The sequence below is a fragment of the Pelodiscus sinensis genome, chromosome 15 (assembly GCF_052426305.1).
Source record: "Pelodiscus sinensis isolate ZL-2025 chromosome 15, ASM5242630v1, whole genome shotgun sequence".
Taxonomy (NCBI): domain Eukaryota; kingdom Metazoa; phylum Chordata; order Testudines; family Trionychidae; genus Pelodiscus; species Pelodiscus sinensis.
In genome coordinates, this window is record NC_143066.1 from 4,549,640 (window position 1) to 4,575,200 (window position 25,561).

The 25,561-nt window shown below is 53.1% G+C and overlaps 1 protein-coding gene across 5 annotated transcripts in view; it reads right to left on the reverse strand.

Moving 5' to 3' along the window:
* DNAAF8 (dynein axonemal assembly factor 8) overlaps nt 1-25,561 on the reverse strand; it is a 119,469-nt gene that overhangs the window by 25,809 nt on the left and 68,099 nt on the right. For all 5 annotated transcript variants that reach the window (XM_075899063.2, XM_075899067.2, XM_075899060.2 and 2 more), the window contains 8 exons: nt 23,096-23,411; nt 20,928-21,034; nt 12,170-12,324; nt 8,321-8,468; nt 4,923-5,054; nt 3,937-4,131; nt 2,109-2,435; nt 118-180 (listed from right to left, as the gene is read on the reverse strand). In XM_075899063.2, coding sequence (XP_075755178.2) covers nt 118-180; nt 2,109-2,435; nt 3,937-4,131; nt 4,923-5,054; nt 8,321-8,468; nt 12,170-12,324; nt 20,928-21,034; nt 23,096-23,411 — 1,443 coding nt within the window. The remainder of the gene's footprint in view (nt 1-117; nt 181-2,108; nt 2,436-3,936; nt 4,132-4,922; nt 5,055-8,320; nt 8,469-12,169; nt 12,325-20,927; nt 21,035-23,095; nt 23,412-25,561) is intronic.

Genomic DNA, 25,561 nt, shown 5'->3' on the forward strand with positions numbered 1-25,561 from the left:
CACAATGACAACGGTTTCAGTAAACACCGAATGGCCCTGCCGTATTTCAGGACCAGGGAATCATCCGAGAACAAACTCTGCACAAAGGGCATCACTGACCCATGCGTCTGGTCTTACCTTCAGCCCGGGCTCCTCTGCCAGCGGGTGGCAGGTACTTCCCAGCAGGGCGGCGAGTGCAATCTGCAAGGGAAGGAGATGTGCTTGTTGTGACTAATCCCAGGGAGGCAGCCCCGACGGCTTGTTGCGCCTGGGCCTGTAGCTGTAGGTGCCATGGCAATAGCAGTGGCCTTCACCCTGCTGCAACCACCCCAGGAAGAACTGCTGTTCAGAACACAGACCCCGGAGGAGGAGGAAAGAATTCAGAGCGACCCGTGAAAGAATTCCTGCTGGCTGCGGGCGTCGTGGTTAATTGCAGGTTCTCTCCTTCATTTCTACCCTGACAATGGCCTAGCTGGGAAAACAGGCATCTGAACCACCCCTCCCTGTGCTAGCTGATCTCTCAGCCCTGAACCTTTCGTGCACCAGGACTTTAAGGCAGGTCAATGCTGCATCAGCTCGCATGGCTTCTTGGGGAGATCTAGCTGAGCTGTCGGCTCCCCGCCCTTTCCCCCTCCTCGTGCTCCTCCATGCTGCACACAGAACATCTGTATAGCTCATTTGCAGATCTTCGCAGGAGCACGTGCACACACTTTGGACATCATCGCAGTTCACATCGGCTATTCGATTGGGCTGCCGCACTGTTGTGCGCTGCACAAGCACAGGCAGGCGCATGGGAACTTGAGTCGGCAGCAATGCAGACGGGCAGCGACAGGAAGAACCAGAGGGTTATTATAACTCATAAGGAATTTATCATGAGTCTATGGAGCTTTGACACCTTTGCCTCATCCAATACAGATGCCCTGGGTGTGATGTGCACATGAGGTGACAGCATATGTGATTATGGATTATTTACCCTTTCGGTGCTGGGACTCAGGATTTCCCTAGACCTGTAGGGATGTGCCGATGGATTTCCCATTGGAAGTTGTTCAGCACTGCATCCTATCCCTCCCTCTGAGGCTTCTGGCATTGGCCACTGTGGGCAGACAGGATACTGGGCTGGATGGATCTTTGGTCTGTGCCAGTCTGGTCGCTATTATGTTCTTAAGCAATGGAGCGAGCACCAAGTTTGGCTGTTCCAAGGCCTCCCCTCTGAATGCAAGAGCCCAGTTTGCCAAGCGATTCGGTTTTAGTAGGTCGGGAGGCACACTCCTTCCCACAGAAGGAAACAGGCAGGTTTCCCGCACAGATGTGTTAGTGCCAGCATGCATCATTCATGTGTGGGGAGCTTCTGGAACAGCACCATCCATCTTCCATGAGCTGCTCTCCTTTAGTTCAGAGAGAAATGCTAACCAAAGGCCCCAAGGAGCCTGCCTGCACTGGGACACCAGGCCCTGGCGTGTCTGTTACTTTGCACGGTCAAACCCAACAGGAGTCGTGGAGCGGATGGCTACCCATGTTCTGCCGTGAGTCTCAAAGCGATCAGTTATGGGGCAGGGGGCAGGGAGTGCTTAGAACAGGGGACTGGGTGTGGGAGTGGTTAGAAAATTTTGTGAGATTTTGTGGCCTGCACTGTGCAGGGGGTCAGACTAGATGATCATAATGGTCCCTTCTGACCTTAAAGTCTATGAGTCTATGAGAAAAAAAGGCTGGGGCCCCTCATTTTAGGTTCTGTGCCTGGCTTTGCTACTGGAAGCCCTTCAGCACGTCATACAGGCTCTCCGCGTCTCGGTTTCTGAAACAGAAGCATACAAAATGGCTAGAAGCCGATTCCCCTAGCCTACAGGGTGTTGTAAGGGCTACTCAGTAGTGGAACGTGCTTTGAGAGCCTCCGAGGAAAGGCGCAATGGAGGTACACAGTTGTGTTAGACTATTAGGGCCAAATCCTCCCTCCCGGTGCCTCGGCTCCCAGTGACTTCACTGGACATGCACCTACGTGCAGAACTGGCCCATTTCGTGTGTGTCTCCTCCTGCTTGAATGGAAGCCACAGTGGAAGGCTCCTTTGTCTGCACTGCGTAAGCAGCCCAGGGTCTGCCTAGCTGCAAAGGCCGTTCCCAGTAACAACTCCTACCGGCTACGAGCTCCTTGTCGGAGAAGAAGAGAGCCGCCTGCCTGAAGGCCGTCTCTGGAGTCAAGGCCATGACTCTCTGCAGGTCCCCGGTGCCCATGCGCTGTTTGTCCCCCAGAAGCCTGAGCTTCTTCAGAGTCTCGGCAAGAACCCCAAAGGCGTTGACCCTGCGCAGCGCACAGACGAGAGCTGGGCTGGACATCAGCATATTGAGGCTTCTTTGCCAGCAGGTGTCTCCCACCTCGAAGGGGCTTACTTCCTTGGCCTGACTTCGCGTGAGACGGGGCAGCCACTTGAGGCTCAGAAGCTCAAACCCAGGGTCAAGTCCCTCTGCAAGACAAGAGAGACCTGTTCGTTATTAAGTGGTAGCGCGTGTCTCCCCGCTGCCCCATTCTCCAGCCAGGGCGAAACCGAGCATATTCAAACAGTGCCTGACAATCGAGCCAGGAACGGGCTCCCTAGCAAATAACAAACCTTGTGCCTCATCAGCAGAGACACGGAGATCAAGTGATTAAAGAATGGAGAGCAGGTGAAACTATATGTTGGGAATCCAAGGGTATTTAAGTGCTTTGACACAGAATAGCATATAATTATAGATACTCTGTAACCACTCTGATAATGCTTCATTTTAAGGGATATTAATTATAGTAATAAGCGCCATTGTAACACTGACTTGTCACTGGAATAGCTTAACTATTGTTATGTTTGCAAACTAGGCTTGTTTGCTGGATAGCAAGATGTTTGGGGTTCAGTGCATAATTGTACGTTGCTGAAGTTACGATGGGCTAGATTTGGGCACCCTGGCACGCCTGCGTAGTATCTTCCTTTGCGAGCCCTCCCATTGGTTTCCAGATGGCTCTCCGGGTAAGGTGCTACTCAGCAGGAGCCAGGCTGCCAAACTGGCCTGATGTTAATGAATACATTGTTTTCTATTCCGTAACAATTTCTGCGTAATTACTTCCCGTTAGTAGAACACAATAATCATACTACTTAGCTCTTCTATGGTACTTTACAGTTGGAAAGCACTTTACAAAGGAGGTCACAGTCACTATCTCCATTATACCAATGGGGAAGCTGAGGCACAGAGGAGTGATGTAACACGCCCATGGTTACACAGGAGATCAGTGGCAGAGCTAGACTAGAACTCAGGTCTCCTGACTCCCCTGTTCTCTTCCCCATTTGTAGAGCCATCCTGCCTGCTAAAGACTAGGGATGGGTAAACTGGTTCCGATTACACATATGAGCTAGCCTGAGCCTTACCACTCCCCTGAACTGGTCCAAACCCCCTGCATCAAAAGGTGCCCATCTGGGCCAAAATGTTCTTTGAATCGTGATCCATGGATGAGGTCATCACTCGCTGACATTCACAGACCTTTGGTGCCTTTAGGGAGGTTAATCAGCACATCTATGGACCTGCTGTGTTCCGAGGTAGCTCCTCCCAAAAAGGCTGGCTGGGGAGGTGCAGGCTAGTCAGATGCTCAGGCTGGGAGAGTGAATTAGTCCAGCAGCGGGGGATATGAGGACGACACAGAAAGGATGCAGTGGGGGGAGTCCAGTACATGCAGCGCACTGGGTGGAGAGAGAGCCCTGTGGGAAAGGGCTAAAGGAGGAGAGACACTGTATGTGGTATCGTGTTAGTGGGGGACGGGGATGTAAACAAATCACTCAACAGAGAGAGTCTGAGAGGCACGTGGGGCGTCTAAGGATGGGGAAGAGCAGGCCCCATGACAGGCCCTATCACTCCTTTCCCTAAGTAAAACCACTGAGAAGAGGAGCTGGATAGAACGGAGCTGGCCTAGGCCTCCAACCTTTCCCCAAGAGCAGGACTCACCGGAGTTCGGAGGCTGCTTCTGGCAGCCAGGGCGAAGGATGTGGCACAGAAGATGGCCAGCACTCTTCAGGGCTTCCTTCCCAACTAGAGTCAGGATGACAACTTGTTCCATTTCAGGATCCGAGGCGTAGCTTCGGTGGCATAAAAGATCCAGAGGAACCATACCCAAGTCTGGCACTGCACTCAGATTGCCTCCTGCCCAGGGAGATCAAAACAACAATCCTAGTTAACCAGGGTAACAGCTTCCCCCTTCTCTGAACATGGAGGGACTGACTCATCCTCTAGGGAATAACAGAGCCTGGGTTCTAGGAGCAGCAGCCCCCAGATACACAAGTAGGACATCAGCAAGTGTCTGGCGACAGTCCCACGCTGGTCTATAGCGAGGGCTGACCTGCACAACACCAGCAGGTAATCGTTCTCCAGCCCGAAACCGACCAGAGCTAGAAAGGCTGGATTGCGTCTCTAACTGACGTTTAGATATTTATATCTGGTCAGGGCAGTATCTGTTTGTGACGGCGAGTCGGGGTTCCTCCGATCCTGCAGCCCCGTAGCAGCAAGAACAGACTCCGCCCGCCGGTAGAACGGGGGGTTTATTGCTTCTCCAGGACACAGCGCAGCACAGACGTGATGTGTCTACAGGAGTCAGGGCCAGGATGCCTCAGCCCCCTTGAGATGGGGTTCCTGGGCCCCTAGATTCCAGCCCCCTCCTTAGTCTGTTTCCTTCATGGTTCCAGCCCAAGACTGACTCGCTCCCAGACCCTGCCCCCAGCCAGGTGTTCCTCTCTGCCTCCCTGCCTTTGTCAGGGTAGCACCTTACTCCACTTGTCCGACTGGAGTCACTAACCAGCAGCATCGGGAAAGGTCTCAGAGGCCAGTGCTGACAATGAACCAGATCTAAAGTTCTGGCTCACAAAAGCTCCCCGTAAAGAGCCCAGGCTCTGGCAGACCTCGGGGTCCCGCTCTGGAACAGCGGCACTCGGACTTACCCAGCGTCTGCAGCAGGCTGTCGGTATAGGGAGCTACGTGGATACCCCATGCAGATCCCAGTTCAGCACTGGGTGGCAAGCTGCTTCGTAGCTCCCCAAGGAGGCCCCGTTCTGCCAGTTCCTTCATCAGCCCTAGGGACAGAACGACAGACAGAGTCCGACACACTATTCCCGGTGCATGCCGTCGGCGCTCGGCTCAGTGGGTGTGCGCTTCGTCCTGCCACCTATCCTTGGGTCCTATTTCCAGGCTCCTCTGACGGAGACATTAATAAGGGTGCTGGCGAGTTCGCCCAAGGAATGTAAAACACAGCGTCAGAAGCAGCCTCGCCAGCATGGCAAGCCACATTCATTTACAGCAGGATTCAGTGACGGCTGGAAAGGCTGGCTGGGCCATTCCCGTTCTTAGAAGGACTCTCAGCCTTGCGGCCAACATCCCAGCATTCGCAACCCACACCTGCCCCGCTCCACGGAGAACGAGGAGCCTCTGCGTTCTGTGTCGGTCGGGAAGTAAGTAGGCCGTGTCACCAGGCACGGCCGGCTGCTCCTTGGCAACGCTGGACTGCTCAGTCGAGGCCTTGTACCAGCTTGGCATTTCCTGGGGGCCAACCTAAAGCTCATTGGACAAGACAGTCCGCTTGCTCCACAAGCTGCTTAGAAAGGAGCCGCCAGCCGAGGTCGGTGCTTGGAGCCATGCAAGGGGGCAGGGCTGGGGTTCTGCAGACAGGCCAGAGAGGAGGCAGGTGCCCCGGCAGCCGGAGAAGGCTGGATACATTGTCACGGGACCCCGGGGAGGCAAACACCACAGAAAGCTGCACCTCAGAAGACCAGACTGACAGCTTCCCACATGGCTCTGATTGGCCCAGGCACCCTATTTAAGACCAAGAGGAGCCCCAGGAAGTGTCCGTGCAACTAGGTGGACTCCCCAGCCAGCTACAGGGATGGACCTGCCTCTTGTCTCGCTCCCAGACTCCAACCCTGACTTGGAGCCCTGGCTTCCGCCCTGAACGCCAAGGCCGATCCCGACCCCAGCTTCGGTACCTGGACTTGGCCTCCCACCTGGCTTCTGTATTTAGACTCTGGCTTGGGGTTCTGACCCCTGGCTTTGGCGTCTGATCCCTGACTAAGGCTCTTGGAGTCAGGCACCAGCCCTGACCACAGGCCTGATCCTCCAAGCATTGATCATGACCACAGGGAAGGATGTTTGCAGAGCTGGTCTAAGGATGAAAAAGATCTGGTGTGATCAGATCTGGACGTTTTCCCTAAAGCTCTGCCCCAGTTCGGACAGGAATTGCTTCAGAGAATTCTCTGGCCTGGATTATGCAAGAGGTCAGACGAGCAGATCGCAGGGCTGCCTTCTGGGGTTCGATTCGATGCATTTTTGAGCAGCAATCTTTTACCTTCCCAAAGGGTTCCTTGTGCCAGTTTCTGCTTGGCTCTGTTCAAGTGCTGTAAATGCTACATATTCTCAGGGACCTTCTCAAAGAGAACGATTAGCTCAAATTCCCTTAGAAAGGCCAGGAACCACATTTCTTCAGCGAGTAACTTTCCACAGGCATGCAGGCAGAAAACAATTCAGTGCAGCAATTAGTCTGCCTTGATCAATCAGTCACACCTGGGCATGTTTTCAGGGAGCGTGTGCGATACTCATTGGAAACAAGGGAAAGAGTCTTTGGAGTTGTCCAGTCATTCTGACCCTCAAACGTCTTTCCTGCAGCAACAGCTGTGATGGATGGTTTTCCATTTTCAAGCATGATATGGTGCACAATCGAAAAACAAGACACTAGAGAGAGGAAGAGGAATTCTCAAACTGGGATAGGCAGTGAGGGGACATTGTCAAGCACCCAGCCCCAAAGAACACAGGGTCCGATCTTGCAAAGAAAAGGGTCCAAGTGAGGGCGGGATGGCTAGGGGAATACTATAGAGGAATAAAGGAACAGTGACGAATGGATGATGCAGATGAAACACGTATGAGTCACCAGATTTATTGTGTGATGGTGCCCAAGTCAGTGAGCGTCCTTCTGCCTCAGTTTCCCCATTTGTTAAACTGGGATAATAATGCTTTCCTTACAAACATGTTTAGTTCATGGTTGGAAAGGGTGGATAACGCTAGAGAAGGGCACAGAGAAAAGCGATCACACTTGAACCCCTGTGCTCTGGGTGCCCCCAATCCAGGAATACCCATGGCCAGAGGTGGAAGGGGCTCTGCACTGCTGGGGGACGTCAGCACAGCAATGTGCTACCACTGCAGCTTTTCCCCGCTGGCGCCTGGGAGCGGCAGGGTGCATAGAGCTGCATGTGCTCCTGGGAGTGGGGTGTCTGGTAAGTGCCCCACCCTGTACCCCTCACGCCCAGACCCCATAGCGCCTTCCCTGGCCTGGCAAAATCTTTAATCCGGCATTTCCTGTTTCCCAGGGTTGTTGGATTACAGAGGTTCGAGCATATTGGAGCCATGTGGAAATAACCGGCCTCCAGGGGCCCTGCCTGAAAAGAAATGGAAAAGGGGCCAGGGCAGAGAGAAGGGACGAGAACTGCGCTGTGCTCGGGACAAAGAGCCAGTCCTGACGGCCCAACCGCTGGAACCCAAAGCACCAGCTGCTCCCCTGGTGTAACCCAGCCTCGCGGCACCAAAGGCAAGGGAAGATCGTCGGGTTAGCTTATCAGAAAGAAGGCTGAGGTGACCTGGTTGCGCTGGATCAACCTTCAAGGGAAGAAAATGCCTGGTACTAACAGCTCAGGCTTAGCGCAGGCGGCTGTAACAAGAGCCAGTGACTGGAAGGGAAAGCCAGACACATTCAAACGAGAAACAAGGTGCAGTTCTTTAACAGGGGCATGATTAACCACTGAGCAAGCAGCTGAGGGAACTGGTGGATTCTCCGGCTCTTGAAGTCGTCAGCTAAAGACTGGGTGCCTTGCTGGAAGAGACGCTTTAATCGAACACCAGGCGTGGTACGGGAAGCTGGGCGAAATGTTCTGCCCTGTGTTAGACTAGATTACCTGTCTTTCCTGGCCTTAAAATATGAATTCCCAGGCGCGGAATGAAGCCTGGGGTCACTCACAAATAGGTGATGGCAGGGGCCAGGTCTGAGTCTGACAGGATGGGGTCCTTTTGGCCACCATGATTATCTGGGCAATGAGGAGTCCAAAGACTGGAGCCTAAAGACCAAATTACTATGCAGCTTGATTATCCTGCTACCCTGAATGTGGATCCAATGGTGGAGGCTGATTCACACACAAGCCTGGTGATGCATCCTCCTTACTGAAAGCTACGGTCAGGGGCGAAGATGTGGAAGAGTTTGACTGCCACTCGGGGTGCTGTGAAACGAGGCTGCCCGGTCGGAGTGGTGCACACCCGAATCCCAGCGCCCTTCCCTGGGGGACCTGGGAAGGACTGGCTTTACCTCTCACCAGCGCAGGCACGTGATGGCCAGCATTCTCCTTCCGCAGCAGTAGGATCAGGCAGTGCAAGCGTGGCTCAGCAGGAAGGTCTTCTCTTGAGGATCTCCTCTCCGGGGCACTTGAAATCTTGTTAGGGCAAAAAACAGCCACCTGAAACAACACAGGCCAGCACATCCTCATGGGAACCTCCTGCTAGTCTCCTAAGTCCACCCTTTACAAGTCATTGATCTGCAGGGAAGCTGAGCACGCAGATCTCAGGAGGCCCAGGGGAGCTGTGGTTGCTCCTCGCCTGGGCAAATCAGGCCATTTGTATTTCAGTGCCAGCCTGAGGATTTAGGGACCTTCCTTCACAAGCCTTTGGGAGCCAGCGATATTTGTATTGGTACGGTGTGAGGATGAGGGGGGAAGGTTCTTTAGGTCTGAAGACGATCAGGTGGCAAACAAGCTCCTTGGGCAGAGTTTTCTTGGTAAACCAGAAAGTGCCCCACTCTCCAGTCCCACGTCCCCTTTACCCCGCCGTGTGCACACAGGACTTACTAAGGGCTGTCTCCCTGTGCAAGGAAACATCTCACTTACATCACTGGGTGTTGGGCTGGTATGAACAGTGCAGGCCTGGGCTCACTCCTGTCTATCTCAGTTGGCTTGGAAGCCCTGTTTTAATGATTATCTTGACTTCCTTCAACTAAGATTTGACAATGCCAAATGCAAACGCATTCAGCTGCACCCAATGTAAGATTACACAAAGCAGCAGATAAAAAGCTTGCCAACTGGCACCATCATAGGAGAACCCTGCCAATCTACAGCAATACATGCTCTTTGTACATAAGGGGATTAATTTATGAGAGATGTGAGGAACCATGAAGTTATGCAGTTATATATGACACATGAGGAGCATCCTCTTGATGACACAGTCATTGATTAAAAATCCTCTTCATAGTGATAAAAATATAAGGGTATGTCTACACTACCCTCCTATTTCGAAATAGGAGGGTAATGTAGGCATACCGCAATTGCAAATGAAGCCCGGGATTTGAATTTCCCGGGCTTCATTTGCATAAGCCGGGCGCCGCCATTTTTAAATCCCGGCTGGTTCGAACCCCGTGCCGCGCGGCTACACGCGGCACGAACTACCGTTACTCCTCGTGTAGCCGCGCGGCACGGGGTTCGAACCAGCCGGGATTTAAAAATAGCGGCGCCCGGCTTATGCAAATGAAGCCCGGGAAATTCAAATCCCGGGCTTCATTTGCAATTGCGGTATGCCTACATTACCCCGCTAGTTCGAACTAGCGGGGTAGTGTAGACATACCCTAAGAGTGTAAGAACGGCCAGACTGGGTCAGACCGAAGATCCGTCTAGCCCAGTGTCCTGTCCGCAGACAGTGGCCAATGCCAGGTGTCCCAGAGGTAGTGAACGGAACAGGAAATCATCAAGCGATCCCCCCGCCGTTGCCTATTTCCAGCTTCTGACAAACAGGCTAGAGACACAATTCCTACCCATCCTAGCTAACAACCATTGATGGACCAATCCTACAGGAATTTATTTAGCTCCTTTTGAACCTTGTTAAAGTTCTGGTCTTCACAATATCCTGTGGCAAGGAGTTCCACAGGTTGACTGTGCATTGTGTGAAGAAATACTTCCTTGTTTGTTTAAAACCTGCTACCTATGAATTTCATTTAGTAACTCCTATTTGTGTTATGGGAACAAATAAATAAATTTTTCTTATTTACTTTCTCTACACGAGTCATGATTTTATAGATCTCTATCATATTGCCCCCTTAGTCTCCTCTTTTCTAAGATGAAAAATCCCAGTCTTATTAATCTCTCCTCATATGGCAGCCTTTCCAAACCCCTCATCGTTTTTGTTGCTTTTCTCTGAACTTTTTCCAATGCCAAGGTATCTTTTTTGAAATGAGAAGACTACATCTGCTCACAGAATTCAAGATGTGGCTGTACCATGGATTTATATAGACACAACAAGGTATTCTCTGTCTTACTTGCTTTCCCCTTTTTAATAATTCCTAACATTCTGTTTGCTCTTTTGACAGCTGCTGCACATTGAGTGGATGTTTTCAGAGAACTATCCACAATGATTCCAAGATCTCTTTTGAGGGGTAACAGCTAATTTACTCTCCATCACATTATATGTATAGTTGGGATTATGTTTTCCAATGTACATTTCTTTGCATTTATCAACATTGAATTTCATCTGCCGTTGTGTTGCCCAGTCACCCAGTTTTGAAAGATCCTTTTGTAGCGCTTCATAGTCTGCTTAGAACTTAACTGTCTTGAGCTGTTTTGTATCATATGCAAATTTTGCCACCTGTTTACCCCCTTTCTCCAAATCATATATGACTATGTTGAACAGGATTGGTCCCAGTATGGACCCCTGGGGGACACCACTGGTTACATCTCTCCATTCTGAAAACTGATCATTTATTTTTACTCTTTGTTTCCTTTTAACCAGTGACCAGTCCATGAGGGGACCTTCCCTCTTATCCCACGACAGCTTACTTTGCTTAAGAGCCTTTGGTGAGGGACCTTGTCAAAGGCTTTCTGGAAATGTAAGTGTACTTTGACCCCTGTCCCCGCTCCAAAGAATTCTAGTAGATTAATGAGGCAGGATTTCCCTTTACAGAAACCATGTTGACTTTCCCCCCAACACTTTATGTTCAACTAATGTGTCCAGTAGTGAATTTGCCCGGTGATGTATAGATTTAAGGTATGAGCCAGCTCCCACTGAAATCAATGGCAAAATTCATGTTTGACTTTCACAATGGCATATTCTCAGCTGCCAGGTAGGAGGGGCTTTAATGGGATTTTCCAGCACAAGGGAAGCTCAGCTCTGAAAGTAACTGGAGGTGCCACTCATAGCTAAGGAACATGATGTCAGAAGGTGGGGAATCCGGGCTGCTGGTAAAAGGGTAACGAGCCTAAGAAAGCCCCAAGCAGAGTTCACCCACGGTGCTGCAGCAGGGGTGAAGCATGCTTGTCGCTACAGGAACGATGATTTCCCTTAGTAAGTGCAAGCTAATACGAGGCCCAGTTGGCTATGATGGACTAATGCAATGGCACAGCACACGTTTGTAAACCTCATCTTTTGAGGAATACAGGGTGTTTCGAAAAAGGGTTTATTTTCAACAGATCCGCAACTAGACTGCCATTTTTTTTTTGAAAAAGCTCCATTTTGGAAAAAAGTGGCGGCCATGTTTATGCTAATGAAGTGTGGGATATTTAAATCCCTGCTTCGTTAGCTATTTCGACGTGTCTAATCTACATTTCTCTGTCAACAGAGAGGTGTAGTCTAGACGTACCCCCAGTGTCCTGTCTGCTGACAGTGGCCAATACCAGATGCCCCAGAGGGAATGAACAGAACAGGGAACCATCAAGTGATCCTTCCCCTGTCGCCCATTCCCAGCCTCTGACAAACAGAGGCTAGGGACCCCATTCCTACCCATCCTGGCTAATAAGTATTGATGGACCTAACCTCCATGAATTTATTCTTTTTTGAACCCTGTTAAAGTGCTGGTATTCACTACATCCTCTGGCAAGGAGTTCCACAGGTTGACTATGTGCTGTGTGAAGAAAAACTTCCTTTTGTTTTAACCCTGCTATCTATTCAATATCGCAACTCATCATCACAATACAATTATGTTACACCAGCCACCGAGGTATTCTGGGAGGCTTTCAATATCCTAGGAACCCAGCCTGCAAGAGGTCAGACAGTCATGCCAAAATCAACCTCCCTGGGACTGGAATCGGCCTGACCCATTGCAGGTTTTAGCAGGTGCACTCTTGGATATGCCCGTTTTACACAGTCAGGATCATTCTCCTCGTGGCCCTCTGGTTCCTACCTGACTCGCTGTCATGCTGAGCATGATGGCTCGCTTGGGAGACAGTCGCTGCTGCTTGATGCCCTGCAGAGTGAACCCTCTCTGGGAACAGACTGAAATCACATCCCCATATGCATGGGGTGGCACAGCAGGTGACACGACCACAATGACATCCCCTGGATCAATGCAAAGGGGAGAAGGGAATCAAGTTATTTTCATGGAAGCTGCTCTATCTTTCCTGGAAACTTCATGGAAGTGGCCAGCCCAATCCAGATGGTGACACTGCATTTTGCAGTCAACAGGACCGCTTGTCCCCCTATCACACCTGCATGCAGCTGTCCAGGAAAAGAGGGTTTACACCAAAATCACAGAAACATTTGTGACTCGGGTCTGTCTAGGTGTCTCACTACAGATTTTAGAAATGTGCACCTGTCTGTCTGTGAGTCCATTTGTTCAAGAACTCCTTCTAAACGGCAAGAGCTAGGACCACCAAATTTGGTAGGCAGCTTCCTCTTAGCATACCTCAAAGCAAAGTCAGGGTTTGGTTGTGCCAGGACAATGGGATGTGCCTGGAATTCAATTGATTCTCATAAAATGGAAAAGGAAGGAGTCTGGTAGGAGGGAGTCATACCGCAGAATGACCAGAAGGGGGCAGCAAGGGGCCAGAGATGAGGACTGGGGCTGCTATAATCCCATAGGGTCAGCAAGGGACAGGGGTGGAGAAAGGGACAACTATCTACTATATATTTCAGAGAGTTCGTCTGTATTCCTGTCTGCCCCCAAGCCAGGGGACATGCACCTCTCCCCTGGCTGTGCCCACTGCAGCTATAGCGGCTACGGACTGGTGCTTTTTGCCTGCCCCAAGCTGCTGTGGTGAGAGAGGGCTGGGGTTGTCCTGGGGCAGCCTGCATACTGAACCCCTCCATCCCAGAACAATGATTTAGATGAAGAAAAACAAATGTATTTAAGCAATGCTGGGTACATCTTCTAGTGATCTATACATTCCTTCTTCACTTGCCGTCAAGCTGGGTTTACTGAGGCATGGCTAGAGGGAGTCAGTGGTTCACCTTGGATTCGAACTGGCCCTCTGTTCTCCTAGCCCTTTGCTGTAATCATGAAACAACCTGCCCTCTGTGAAAGGCCAGGAGGAGGCTCCATACAACATGTCAGCTCTAGAGAGGTTTTCTCTGTACCGCCCTGCTAACATGCCCTGATCAGGGAGGAATAGTTCTGTCTTCAGAGCCCAATCACTGCAGCTATCGCTGCTGAGCACGCCAGCAAGAAATGGCCATTGTGGTTCTAGATTTTGTGAGATGGACATTTGTCTTCCAGGAGCTGGACTAAAGACCCAGCATGTGTTGACCTTTGAACAGTCACCTGCTTCTGGTTTTGTTCACCCCTGGACTTCAACCGCTGTGCATGGATAGCTTGGAAGCAGACGGCTCTGCATCCCATTGTGATTCCCTTTGGGTTTCCAACAGCCTTACCCCACGGTGACTGGAAGAATTCCAAACCAAACCACAAGCGATGCAGAAAGAAGCAATACGCGTGAAACGAGGAGATGGGGGGGGGGGTCTGTGTGTTGCAAAGTGTCAGGAAGGGCTAGTTTGTGGGATCTACTGTTGGGCCTGGCTGTCCAGATGAGCTTCTGAGCCCCCTCTAGTTAAAACAATACCCTTCTGGAATGAATCTAGGACTAAAACGAACACGTGTTTCTGCTACGGTTCAATAGCGGCAGGCGAGCCGTGTATGGCTCAAAAGCTTGTCTCTCTCCAACAGCCCTCGCCCACCGAGTCTCTCTCAGGTAGTGTGACTGGCAGCTGCACTGTCCACTCTGTATGGATGTCTGATGGGGTAGTCTGCCCCTTCAAGGCAGGAGCCCCTAGTGGTCAGCCCACCCCACCCCACCATGTGGGAATGGGCCTTTAAGGGTTTGAAAGGTTCAATATCAGGACCCACAGGGGTATGGAGAGGAGAAGAAGAATGGAGTGAAGGTCCTACAGCTGGTTAACTGATAACCCTGCCCCAAGGAAGAGGGCTGGGGCTTCTGCTCTGAGGAGAGGGGGGATGACAGTTTGAAGCACAGAAGGGATGTCCCTATTCCTCCCTCCCCCGAACTCCCTCCTCCTCACAGAGGTCTAGTTTTGATGGCGTCGTTTCAAACGAGGATTTGGAGACACCATCGGGAATCCAGATGCTGCTGTTCACGGTGTTTCCAACGTGGGGCTGGGAGCAGGAGCCACATTGCCTTTCCAGAGAGCGCATTCACGTCACAGCCTCCGCCGCCCTCACCCCCTCTGCTGAGCGTCCTGGCTAGCCCAGCAGCAGTGGATTGAAAGAGCCAGAGGAGAGGTGGGTCCAGTGGCTGGGCCAGAAGGGAGTGCTGGAAAGGCTCAGCCCCAACAAGGTGGGACGAGCCTGTCCCAAGGCAGACGCCCAGGAAGTGCCGTGGCTCCTGGCTCCCCTACTCCTGTGTGCTCTTCCCTCCAGGGGCATGATGCACCAGCCACTGGGAGAGCAAAGCTTGGGGCCACTTCCTGAGCCCAACCACCGCAGATGGAACTGCCGCGGGGGGCAGCTTAGCAGCCCACATCGAGCATGAATCAGCAGTGGCCATAAAATGAGAGGGAAACAGGAAATCTGGCTCAGGCCATTAGCAACAGCCGCCACCTGCTTCCCTCCCCACCCCCGAGCGTGGAGCGGAGGGGGCCTGCCAGGCACTGGCACGAACACACAAGCCGACACGGAGGCTTTCAAAGGCAGGCCTCCTCCTTTCTTGACTTTTCCCTCCCTTCCCCTCCTCCTCTCTCTCGCCTTCTCTGCCCCTCGCAGCTTCCCAGCTCCCATTTCTAACCCCCTCAAATCCTCTTTCTGTTGGCCAGTTCATTTCCTCTTTTCTATGCCAGAGCATCTTTCTCCTTCCCTGTCCTTCCTGGCCTCTCACTGCTGGCTGGAGGGACCCGAGGCCCCTCAGCTCCTCCCTGCAGAGCCAGTCTTAGTCCAGAGAGCAGGGCTAGCACACTCAAAGGCACGCCTCCTTTGGAGAGGCAGCCATGGGGCCCAACGGCCCATCTGCCGCACACACTCTCCTCCTGAGCCCAGCGACCCCAGGGCTCTCTCTGGGCCCACTTCCCAGGCGGCTGTCGCTCCTGGGCAAGGCTGCCAGAGCACTAACGTTACTGCTCAAAAAATGAGGAATAACGTTAGTTCGAACCAAGGGGTTTGATTCGAACTAATACGGCCCAGAGCGCACTTCCTGGTTCGAATCAGCTGGCAATCAGAATAGCACGCAGCTAGATTATGCTACTGAAGTGCAGGATATTTAAATCCCCGCTTCATTAGCAATTTCGGTCGGCTACATTTGCATCCCTATCTTGAGATAGGGAGCAAGTGTAGACGTACCCTCTGACTCCTGTAACCCTCGTTGTACAAGGAGTAAGGGAAGTGAGGGGAAGAGTGCTCCACCTCGGGCTTTCTGCTGCGTGAACAGCGTCAAAAGCTGAATGAAGCTATTTCGACTTTAGCTACGCTTATTTTGGCTTTGGCCCTGCGGTGTAGACATGCCCTTACTGATCAGGCTCTAGGAATAAAGGGTTTCCTGGTTTAGATTCCCTCATGCAGGGTCTAGGAGACCTATTGTGACAATTGGACCTCCAAAGGGTGCCCCTATTATGAGTTCAAATGTAAAAAGTATGTGAAAGCTTGTCAAATGTTACAATAACCACAAAAAAGCAGATCAAATTGTTTACAACAGTGAATGTTGTATCCAAATAAAGAAGTTGGATGGGGCTAAATACAAAATTCCACATTGAATTAATCCAAGGACTGTTGAAGTTACTACAGTTGAAGTGACTAGAACAAAATTGATGTAATGGATATCAGGCTTAATTGGTGTATAAAATAACGAGGAGGATGAATTATGATGCCTACTTTTCCCCTTTATGAGTTTTTTAAAAAGGGACATGGAAAGAAGACATGTTCATTTCGGCTCCCCCTCTCATATCCTATCCAACTTGGCATCCCAGATCACTCAACAAATGCTCATCTAAAGGTTTTCTTCTGAGAGGAAGGCCAGCTGACCATGATCTTGTACACGACATTTTGTTTTCAAGCACACAAGATCCTGCTTGTTTTCCCTTGTGTTATTTTCTACCCGCCTCCTTCTATCCTACTCTCACTCTCTTGGCTTTTCATCAAATCCTAACGCCAACAAAGCTGTATTCATCCCAGCCTGCTTGTCTAAGAAGAAAGATTCAATGACATGACATCACTGATCAGATCATAAACCAGGATCCAAGCAGCAGGTGTTGTGGTCAACTTGCTAGCCAGGTTGTAACTGTCCAGCAGGCCAGCATACCAGAAAATACCAACAATACCAACAGAAGCTGTATCTCCCCCTGCTTTTCTATCTGCTCCTCCACCTTGGTCTGTCTGCTCGTTCAGAACAGGAAAAGGAAATGCCCTGGTGTGACGGCGCGTTGGGGGTTCCCCGTCTCCTGCACCCCGAAATGGCACAAACAGACTGCACCAGCCAGTGGAATTGAGGGTGGTTTATTGCTCCTCCAGCACAGCGCAGCACCGATGTAGTCTGGTCACAGGAACTGGGCTAGGATGCCTCAGGCCCCCTTGAGATGGGGGAGACTGGGCCCCTAAACTCCAGCCCCTTCCCCTAGGCTCTCCTCCATGCCCTCCGACAGCCAGCAACCAACTCACTAACTTCCAGCCCTGCCCCCCAGCCAAGGCAGCATTCCACCTTCCTTTGTTCCTCTCCATGGGGGGTGTCTGGCCACTGGTTTGCATAGTGACTCATCCTGTTTTGCTGGGTCGTGGTCCCCACGACAGCCAGTGGGGGTTCCCCCAGAGCCAGCAGCATAGAAACCAGCCAGGTACCCCCACTACGTCACAGTTCTCCCCCCTCCGAGAGCGAACTGAGCAGGGTCACTCCGCTCGTGACCTAGGGAAGTTCGGGTCCTCTGCGTGGGAACCCGCCCTGGGGACATGGGTGCTCCCCTTGACTCGGGCCGGCCGTGGCGAGGCCCCACATGAATTGGCTTCCCTCTGTCCACTCGCCGCCCCGCTCCAGGGCGACTGGCACAGGCCTGTCCTCGGGGGTCACACCCACCCTTCCGCTGGCCTTGATCTCTGGCCAGGGTCTCTCGGGCCGGGGCCATGAGCCCAGCGAGCCTTCTCTGGACAGCCAGGGCGGCTTCCACCCCCGATGCTCCATCCAGGGAGGACTTCCCCTCCCATAACTCTCTCAGCAAGCCCAGAGGGTCTATCTGGGGTAGAGACCCCCAAGCCGCTTTCCTACTGTCTTGGGCCTTCCCGCCCCTCTGGCAGGAGTCACAGGACCGGCAGTACCGCTGCACGGCTGTAAAGATTCCCGGCCAATAGAAGTGCTGGAGCAGCCTCAGCCGGGTGCTCCGGATCCCCCGGTGGCCCCCAACGGGGACATCGTGGGCCAAATACAGCAGCTTGAGGCGATACTTTCGGGGGACGACCAGCTGCCGCTCTACCCTCCATGCCCTCGCCTTCCTGGGGGGAAGCCACTCACGGAACAGGAGCCCACGCTCCCGCAGGAATCTCTCCTGGCCACCTCTCCCCCGGGGCTGAGCTGCATGGAGGCCAGCCTGGTCCCTCAGCCTCTGCAAGGAGGGGTCTGCCTGCACCTCAGCCTGGAATTCAGCTGCTGAGGCAGGGATCGGGGCCTGTCCCCCACCTCTGCCTAGGTCCGGAGTCCCAGCCTGGCTGGACCCCGTGTCCACTGGGATGGGACCCTGAGGATGCTGCCAGGAGTCCTTCCCTGGACCCACGTTGTCAGCCCCCCGCTGGCTCTGGCTCCAGGTAGTGACTAGAGCCCGCTGGGATTCATGGGGCCACTCCTCTAGGTCATTCCCCATCAGCACCTCGGTGGGCAAGTGCGGGTGCACCCCCACTTCCTTGAGGCCTTCCTTCGCCCCCCATTTCAGATGCACCCGGGCTACAGGCACCTTAAACGGGGACCCGTCTATGCCCTTCAGGGTCAGCTGCGCGTGGGGTAGTATCCGCTCCGGGGCCACTATGTCGGATCGGGCCAGAGTCACCTCCGCCCCCGTGTCCCAGAAGCCCGTCACCTTCCTACCATCCACCTCCAGGGGTATGAGGCACTCGCTCCGCAGGGGCCGTCCTGCCCCCACCCGGTACACGGAGAAATCCGCCTCCTGAGAATCAGACCTCCCAGGGGAGGTGCACTGAGCATCCTTCCCCTCTCTCTGAGCTGAGGTTTGCCTGCCAGCCCCTGCCTCTGGGGCAGCCTGCCCTTCCTCCCGCCCCAGCCAGTTAACCCTGGAAAGTCCCCGGTCCTGGGACCTGGTGCACTGAGCCCTCTTGTGGCCTTTTTGCCCACAGCGATGGCAAGTTAGGCTTTGGGCTGTCTCTGTCCCGGCCCTGGCTGGTTCTCTGGGGCACAGATGACCTGTTCCTTGGTCTCGCCCCGTAGTTGACTCCCTCCGTCGCTCAGCCGAGATCCGGTCTCTGCGCGGTTCCCTCTCTCTCCGGGACTCCCGTTCACACCCGGACCGGCTCTCCGTGAACTCATCCGCCAGTCTCCCGGCCTCCTGGGGGTTCTCTGGTCTCCGGTCCTTGAGCCACAGCCTCAGTTTGGGTGGGCACGCTTCATAGAACTGCCCCATCATGACCAGCTTGAGCAGCTCCTCTGCGGTCTGGGCTCCGACTCCAGACACCCACTTGCGGCAGTATTGCGCCAGGCGGGAGGCCAGGTCCACATAGGTCTCCCGTGGCCCTTTCTGTACCCCCCGGAACTTCTTCCTGTACATCTCGGGGGTCAGCCCGAACTTGTGCAGCAGGGCCTCCTTGACTCGGTTGTAATCCCCTGGCTGTAGGTCCTCCAGCTGACTGAGCACTCCGGCCGCCTCCTGGCTCAGTGCGGGGATGAGCTCCTGCAGCCAGTCAGCTGGGGGAACCCGTTGCAGTCCACAGGCCCTCTCAAAGGTACTGAGGAACCCGTCTATGTCACCCATGTCCTTCAATTGGGCCACCACGGGCCTCTCCAAGCGTCTGGCAGTCCTGGGACCCTGGGGCCCATCCGCACTTGGCGCAGCCGGTGCCCCGCCGGTTCTCCGCTCTGCCATGGCCAGCTCATGCTGCCGCTGCCTCTCTCGATCTTGGCGCTCCCTCTCTCGATCTTGGCGCTCCTTCTCTCGGTCCTGGCGGTCCTTCTCTCGGTCCTCTACTTCCAATTCCCTGATCCGCAGCTGGATCTCCAGGCGCCGCAGCTCCGCTGGGCTGTCCCCTGCCCTAGATGGGCTACGGCTTGCAGGCCTCCCGGGAGACGCTGTCTCATCTCTCCGTTGGGTTCCAGCGCTCCTCCCCCTCTCTGAGCCTGACACACTCTCAGGGGGGGTCTGGCTGCTTCCCCTGGGGACAAGATCCTGGCCCTGTGGCTGGTCATTATCTTCCAGCTGGGCAATCAGCTGGGCCTTGGTTGCTTTCTGCACAGGCAAGCCCCTCTCTCTGCACAGCCCCACCAGCTCTGCCTTCAAGAGTCGGGCGTAGGCCATCTGCCCGCTGGGCCCCTCGGTGCAGACTCACCAGTCTAGTGCTGCAGCGCCCCACGATTCCCAGGAACCGCTTCGCTCTGTCTCCAGCACGCCTGGCTCCAGGGCTCTTGCTTCTACTGCGCCTTGTCGCTTGCCGCTGGAAGCTCCATCCACGGGGTGCAGTGCATCCCGCTCCTGACACCAGTGTGACGGCGCGTTGGGGGTTCCCCGTCTCCTGCACCCCGAAATGGCACAAACAGACTGCACCAGCCAGTGGAATTGAGGGTGGTTTATTGCTCCTCCAGCACAGCGCAGCACCGATGTAGTCTGGTCACAGGAACTGGGCTAGGATGCCTCAGGCCCCCTTGAGATGGGGGAGACTGGGCCCCTAAACTCCAGCCCCTTCCCCTAGGCTCTCCTCCATGCCCTCCGACAGCCAGCAACCAACTCACTAACTTCCAGCCCTGCCCCCCAGCCAAGGCAGCATTCCACCTTCCTTTGTTCCTCTCCATGGGGGGTGTCTGGCCACTGGTTTGCATAGTGACTCATCCTGTTTTGCTGGGTCGTGGTCCCCACGACAGCCAGTGGGGGTTCCCCCAGAGCCAGCAGCATAGAAACCAGCCAGGTACCCCCACTACGTCACACCTGGACACACCGGTTCTGAGAGTAAAATATCAAAGGCTTTTCTGAAAATAAGAGTCACTGATATTTGGTCTCCAAATGGAGAAAGGATTTAAAGGTTTGGTTTTGTACAATCATTCAGCCACAGTTCCACTCTGAATGCCTGTTTTGATACCTTGTTCTTTCTAATCAATCCATTTTGAACTTGAATGAGCACTTCTGGGAGTTTGCCAAGTCACCAAGTAAAACCAAAGCCTAAAATAAGCCATTTGATCACCGGTTAATGTTGGACAGCAAAAGCGTTTAGAAACCTTGCACTGCTTAGGCCCTTGAGAGCAGTATCTGGACAGCAGGCCTCTAGTAGCTACTCACATGGACAGGGCGGGGGGTGGGGGCAGGCCAGTCTCTGGTTGCCTCACACTGGGCAAGAAGCATGCCCCATTTCACACACTAATTCCCGACTCTTGTTCCTGTGGCCAGGGCCCAGCACTGAGGTGCGCACTGGGACGGGACGGCACGGACATATGGGGCAGGAATAAGATACCCAGTAACACCCTCGGCTACGCAGGAAGGAGTCTGGGCTGCGAGTGAAATCTCCAGCTTTGCTCCTCAGAAATGACCTTTGGTGGTCGAGACCAGGGTTGCTGGAGGCCTGGATGGTGCCATGTCCTGGAGATCAGCCCGCTCTTGGTCAACAGTGGCTCTGTTGGAGACTGGACTCTGAGGCCTGAGGAGAACAGCAGAGTTAGTGAAAGCTGGGAAAGGCTCTTACAGCTTTGCCCACTAACCCCAAGGAGAGGGAGGCTGCTTTTCTAAAACCGCTTTCCTGGAAGTGCCACTTCAGTCCCCTGTCTGTACGGAGCACACAGAGGTTTGTACACAGACTGGATGTTTTCCTTCACTGCAGCCTCTCTCTCCAGCTCGCTCTCATCAACCAAAAGTGACTAATGCGACGTGGTCAACTAGGAGCTGAGACACGCCAGGCCACAGCTCAAATGTCCTTCCTGTCCTGTGATATCTCAAACCTGCTACTGCCTGGTGAATATTTCATCAGACTGGAATTTGGGTCAAGCACTTTCAAAGCTGTTAGAAACTGGGCCTGGCAGTGGTGCCCAAGGCAGTGAAATACCCAATATGCCTTCCTCCCTTCCCTCCTTCCAGAAGGGAACAAAGCACAACAGGGCAAACCCATGTTCAGGGGCGGCCCGTCCATATAGGCGAACTAGGCGGTCGCCTAGGGCGCCAAGTTAAATGGGGCGCCAAATGGTGGCGCAATATCATTGAGGGGTTTGGAGGTGGGGGCGCCGATTGCATGGTTTGCCTAGGGCGCCAGTTGCTGGCAGCTAGTCTAGGGCCGCCCCTGCCCATGTTGTGGTTTCAAAGGCCAAGGGACTAACAGAAGTGCCAACTGGAATCTGGGAATCATGGGGGCCAGCCTGCTACGCACGGACTGCTAAAGCAAGCGCGCCTGCCCCCTTCCCTTGAGAGGTCTTCAATGCACAGGAGGCTGACAGGAAGGGCTGTGGGTTCTCCTAAGGAGCTGAGCTTGGAGATGTAATCTATATTCTTGCCAGTGAAGCACTCCAGCTGGACCAAACTCTTAGCACTGTGTCGCTATGTTACACTGGGGTTTCCTATTGGTAAGGGGGGAAGGACCCATAACAAAACCAAACCAAACCCCTTTAGCAGAGGGAAAATTTTTCAGTCTTAAAGCCAAGAAATGTTAATTGGATTCAGTGATAAGGATCATGCTGAGCTAAATTCGGTCAGGCTATGTCTAGACTGCAGGCTTCTTCTGGAAGAAGCTTTTCTGGAAGAGATCGTCCGAAAAAACTTCTTCCAAAAGAGAGCATCCACACAGCAAAAGCTCATCAAGAAAGCGATCTGCTTTTTCGACAGATAGTGTCCACACTGAATGGACGCTATCTCGCATTTAAGCCATGATTACTATGGACAGAGTGGCATGGACAGAGTGGCAAAAGAGTTCTTTTGGAAAAAGGCTTCTTCCTCGTAGAAAGAGGTTTACCGATGTTGGGAAAAGCCCCCTCTGTTCTTTCCATTTTTTTTTGAAAGAACGCGATTGCAGTGTGGACGTAAGTGAAGTTTTTTTGGAAAAACTCTGCAGTGTGGACATACCCCCAGACAGCATTACGGCAGGAAACAACCCTTAATGAGCAAGGGCATGAACTCAGAGAGGATGTAATTTGCCTCAGTGTAGAGACAATGCTAGGCCCATGTGCTGTCTATTTCTCGTCCCGCTGTCGCAGCAATAGCTCTATTTTCACAGCTTCAGAAGGGACTTTTCAGGGCTTACATGGGACTTCTGAACCAGGGGAATCTCCGCACAATGTAGTTCATCAGGAAACATTAAAAGGAGCCAACTCTCCCCTTGCCTGGAGAGACCCAAGAGAGGGACTGAGGAAGGGGGAGTTTCACATCCCAGCTGCTTGCTCTGTGGGGTGGATGCCCCCACTACACCCTGCTTCCAAGGGACAATCAGAGGGATGTGACTTCAAGAGGCCACTGTGGAGAGAGGGGTAGTGCTCTACTCCCCACCCGGATCTCTTCTATGGGACTGACACATCCTCATGGGACACCAGCGTGTCCTGCCATTTAGACTTACAGCATTGAAACGTCTTCCCCACCTTGGGTTGTTTGTGTCTGAGCCTGTCAGGGAATCTGCAGGGCAAGGAGGGAAGTGGACATTTCAGCCTGGGGAAGAGTGCAGTAAGAGGAGGGCCTGAAGCAAAAGCCCATGTAGCACAGGCCGGCAGTACGGGACTGTCACCTGGTTTTGTTATATTTGCAGGCAGGATTCTGGACACCAGCAAGAAGCACCTCCTCCCAGCATGCTCTCCCTCCGAAATAGAGGCACAGCTCCCTGTGCACGCGGCTGTCTGTGTGGGGCAGGTAGGCGAGGGGCTCAGCGTGGCTCCTGCAGTAGATGGCATTGATGGAGCTGCCGTCTGTCATGCGGGCCAGCTGTGGATCCGAGGGCCCTATGATATCTTGCAAGGCGCTCCGGGCGTTCGGCCCTCTCACACCTAAAGCCAGCACAGGGGGTACCTTGCCAGCCTCTGGAGCGTAAGCAGAAGGCAGCTTGTCTGTGAAAGATAAACACATGTGACTAATGCCTGGAATCTCCCTTTTCCGGCTCATTCACTCCACTCAAGGTCTCTTCTCAGTTCATTACTCAGCCGAGATGTCTGACAGCTGATCAGTGCCTCTCCAGCACCCCTTCCAGTCTGCCAGCTGTTTCTCCTTGGGTCCCTGCCCACCTCTGGAGGCTCTTGCTTTGGCACTGCCGGTTACACTGCGATCTCTTCCCCTGTGTGGGCAGGGCCGATGCTTTGCAATAACACACGCAAGCCCAGGTTTTCCCACTGGCCTGCAGCTCAGGCAGGAGGAGATGCAGCAGGCCTGAGCCCTCCACGCAACCAGGTCTAATTAGGGCTGATTAAATTAAACCTCACCTAGTTAGCCCCCACCAGCATTGTCTAGTCTAAACCCCTGCCAAGATGCAGGATTTGTTGGGTGCCATGGAGGGCTAGGGGTGCACCAGTGTCCAAGGCCCCTGTAATGGCAGGAAATTGAGCTGGTGAGATATACCCAGATGAACCTAACAACAACTTGTGGCCCATACAGCAGGGGAAGGCAAAAACTCCTAGGGTATGTCTACACTACCCTCCTAGTTCGAACTAGGAGGGTAATGTATGCATACCGCACTTGCTAATGAAGCCCGGGATTTGAATTTCCCGGGCTTCATTTGCATAAGCGGGGAGCCGCCATTTTTAAATCCCCGCTGCTTCGAACCCCGTGCAGCGCGGCTACACGGAGCTCGAACTAGGTAGTTCGGACTAGGGTGCCTATTCCGAACTACCGGTACACCTCGTTTCACGAGGAGTAACGGTAGTTCGGAGTAGGAACCTAGTCCGAACTACCTAGTTCGAGCCCCGTGTAGCCGCGCTGCACGGGGTTCGAAGCAGCGGGGATTTAAAAATGGCGGCTCCCCGCTTATGCTAATGAAGCCCGGGAAATTCAAATCCCGGGCTTCATTAGCAAGTGCGGTATGCATACATTACCCTGCTAGTTCTAACTAGCGGGGTAGTGTAGACATACCCCCTGTTCTTTGCCAATATGACCTGGGGGAAAATGTCTTCCCAGCCCTAAAGTTCAGGATCAGTTTGATCCTGAGCATGTGAACAAGACCCACTGGCCATGCGTTTAACTAAGCGAATTCTCTGCACCATCTCAGGGTACCAGCCACCCTGCCCAGTGTCCCATCTCCAGCGATGGTCATCACTAATGCTGCAGTAGAAGGGGGAAAAATAAGAACAAACCCAAAACACATTTTGAGGGAAAAAACCCTTCCTGATCCCTGCAGCAGCCTGACTGAAGGCCTGAAGCATGAGAATTAGGAACTGCTGACATGAATTCATGCAGATGAACTGGAAGGGTGATCTCAGGCACTACAGAACAGATAAATAAAGGAGGAAGAGGCTGAAAATACTTGAAAGCAGAAATATATTTGTATTTTTTCACGGTTCAAGCAAAGGCCAGTTTTCAGACCTGTGCTGTGGATCTCAACTCAGCAGAGCTCTGCCAATCTTCTGTGCTTGAATGAGGATTTTATGATTTTATATTTTTTTTATTCACCTTGGGTATGTCTACACTACCACCCTAGCTCGAACTAGGGTGGTTAATGTAGTCATACGAACTTGCAAATGAAGCCCGGGATTTGAATTTCCTGGGCTTCATTTGCATGTTGCCGGGCGCCACCATTTTTAAATTGTCCGCTAGTGTGGACTCCGTGCCCACGGCTACACGCGGCACGAACTAGGTAGTTCGGACTAGGCTTCCTATTCCGAACTACCTGTATGCCTCGTTCCACGTACAGGTAGTTCGGAATAGGAAGCCTAGTCCGAACTACCTAAATGCACTAGCGGACATTTAAAAATGGCGGCGCCCGGCAACATGCAAATGAAGCCCGGGAAATTCAAATCCCGGGCTTCATTTGCAAGTTCGTATGACTACATTAACCACTCTAGTTCGAGCGAGGGGGGTAGTGTAGACAGACCCTTACTGTGGTGTTGTGTAAGTTCCTTGCTGGTTGCTATGCTTGGGCTGTAGGCTGTGGGTGACCCCCACTGGCAGCTGTCTGTAAGCACGGCCCAGCAGGGGGCGCCTTACCACCCCAGGGCAGTGGCTAAAACCAGTTCTACAAGCTAAGGGAAGAGGCTGAACAAAGGAACTG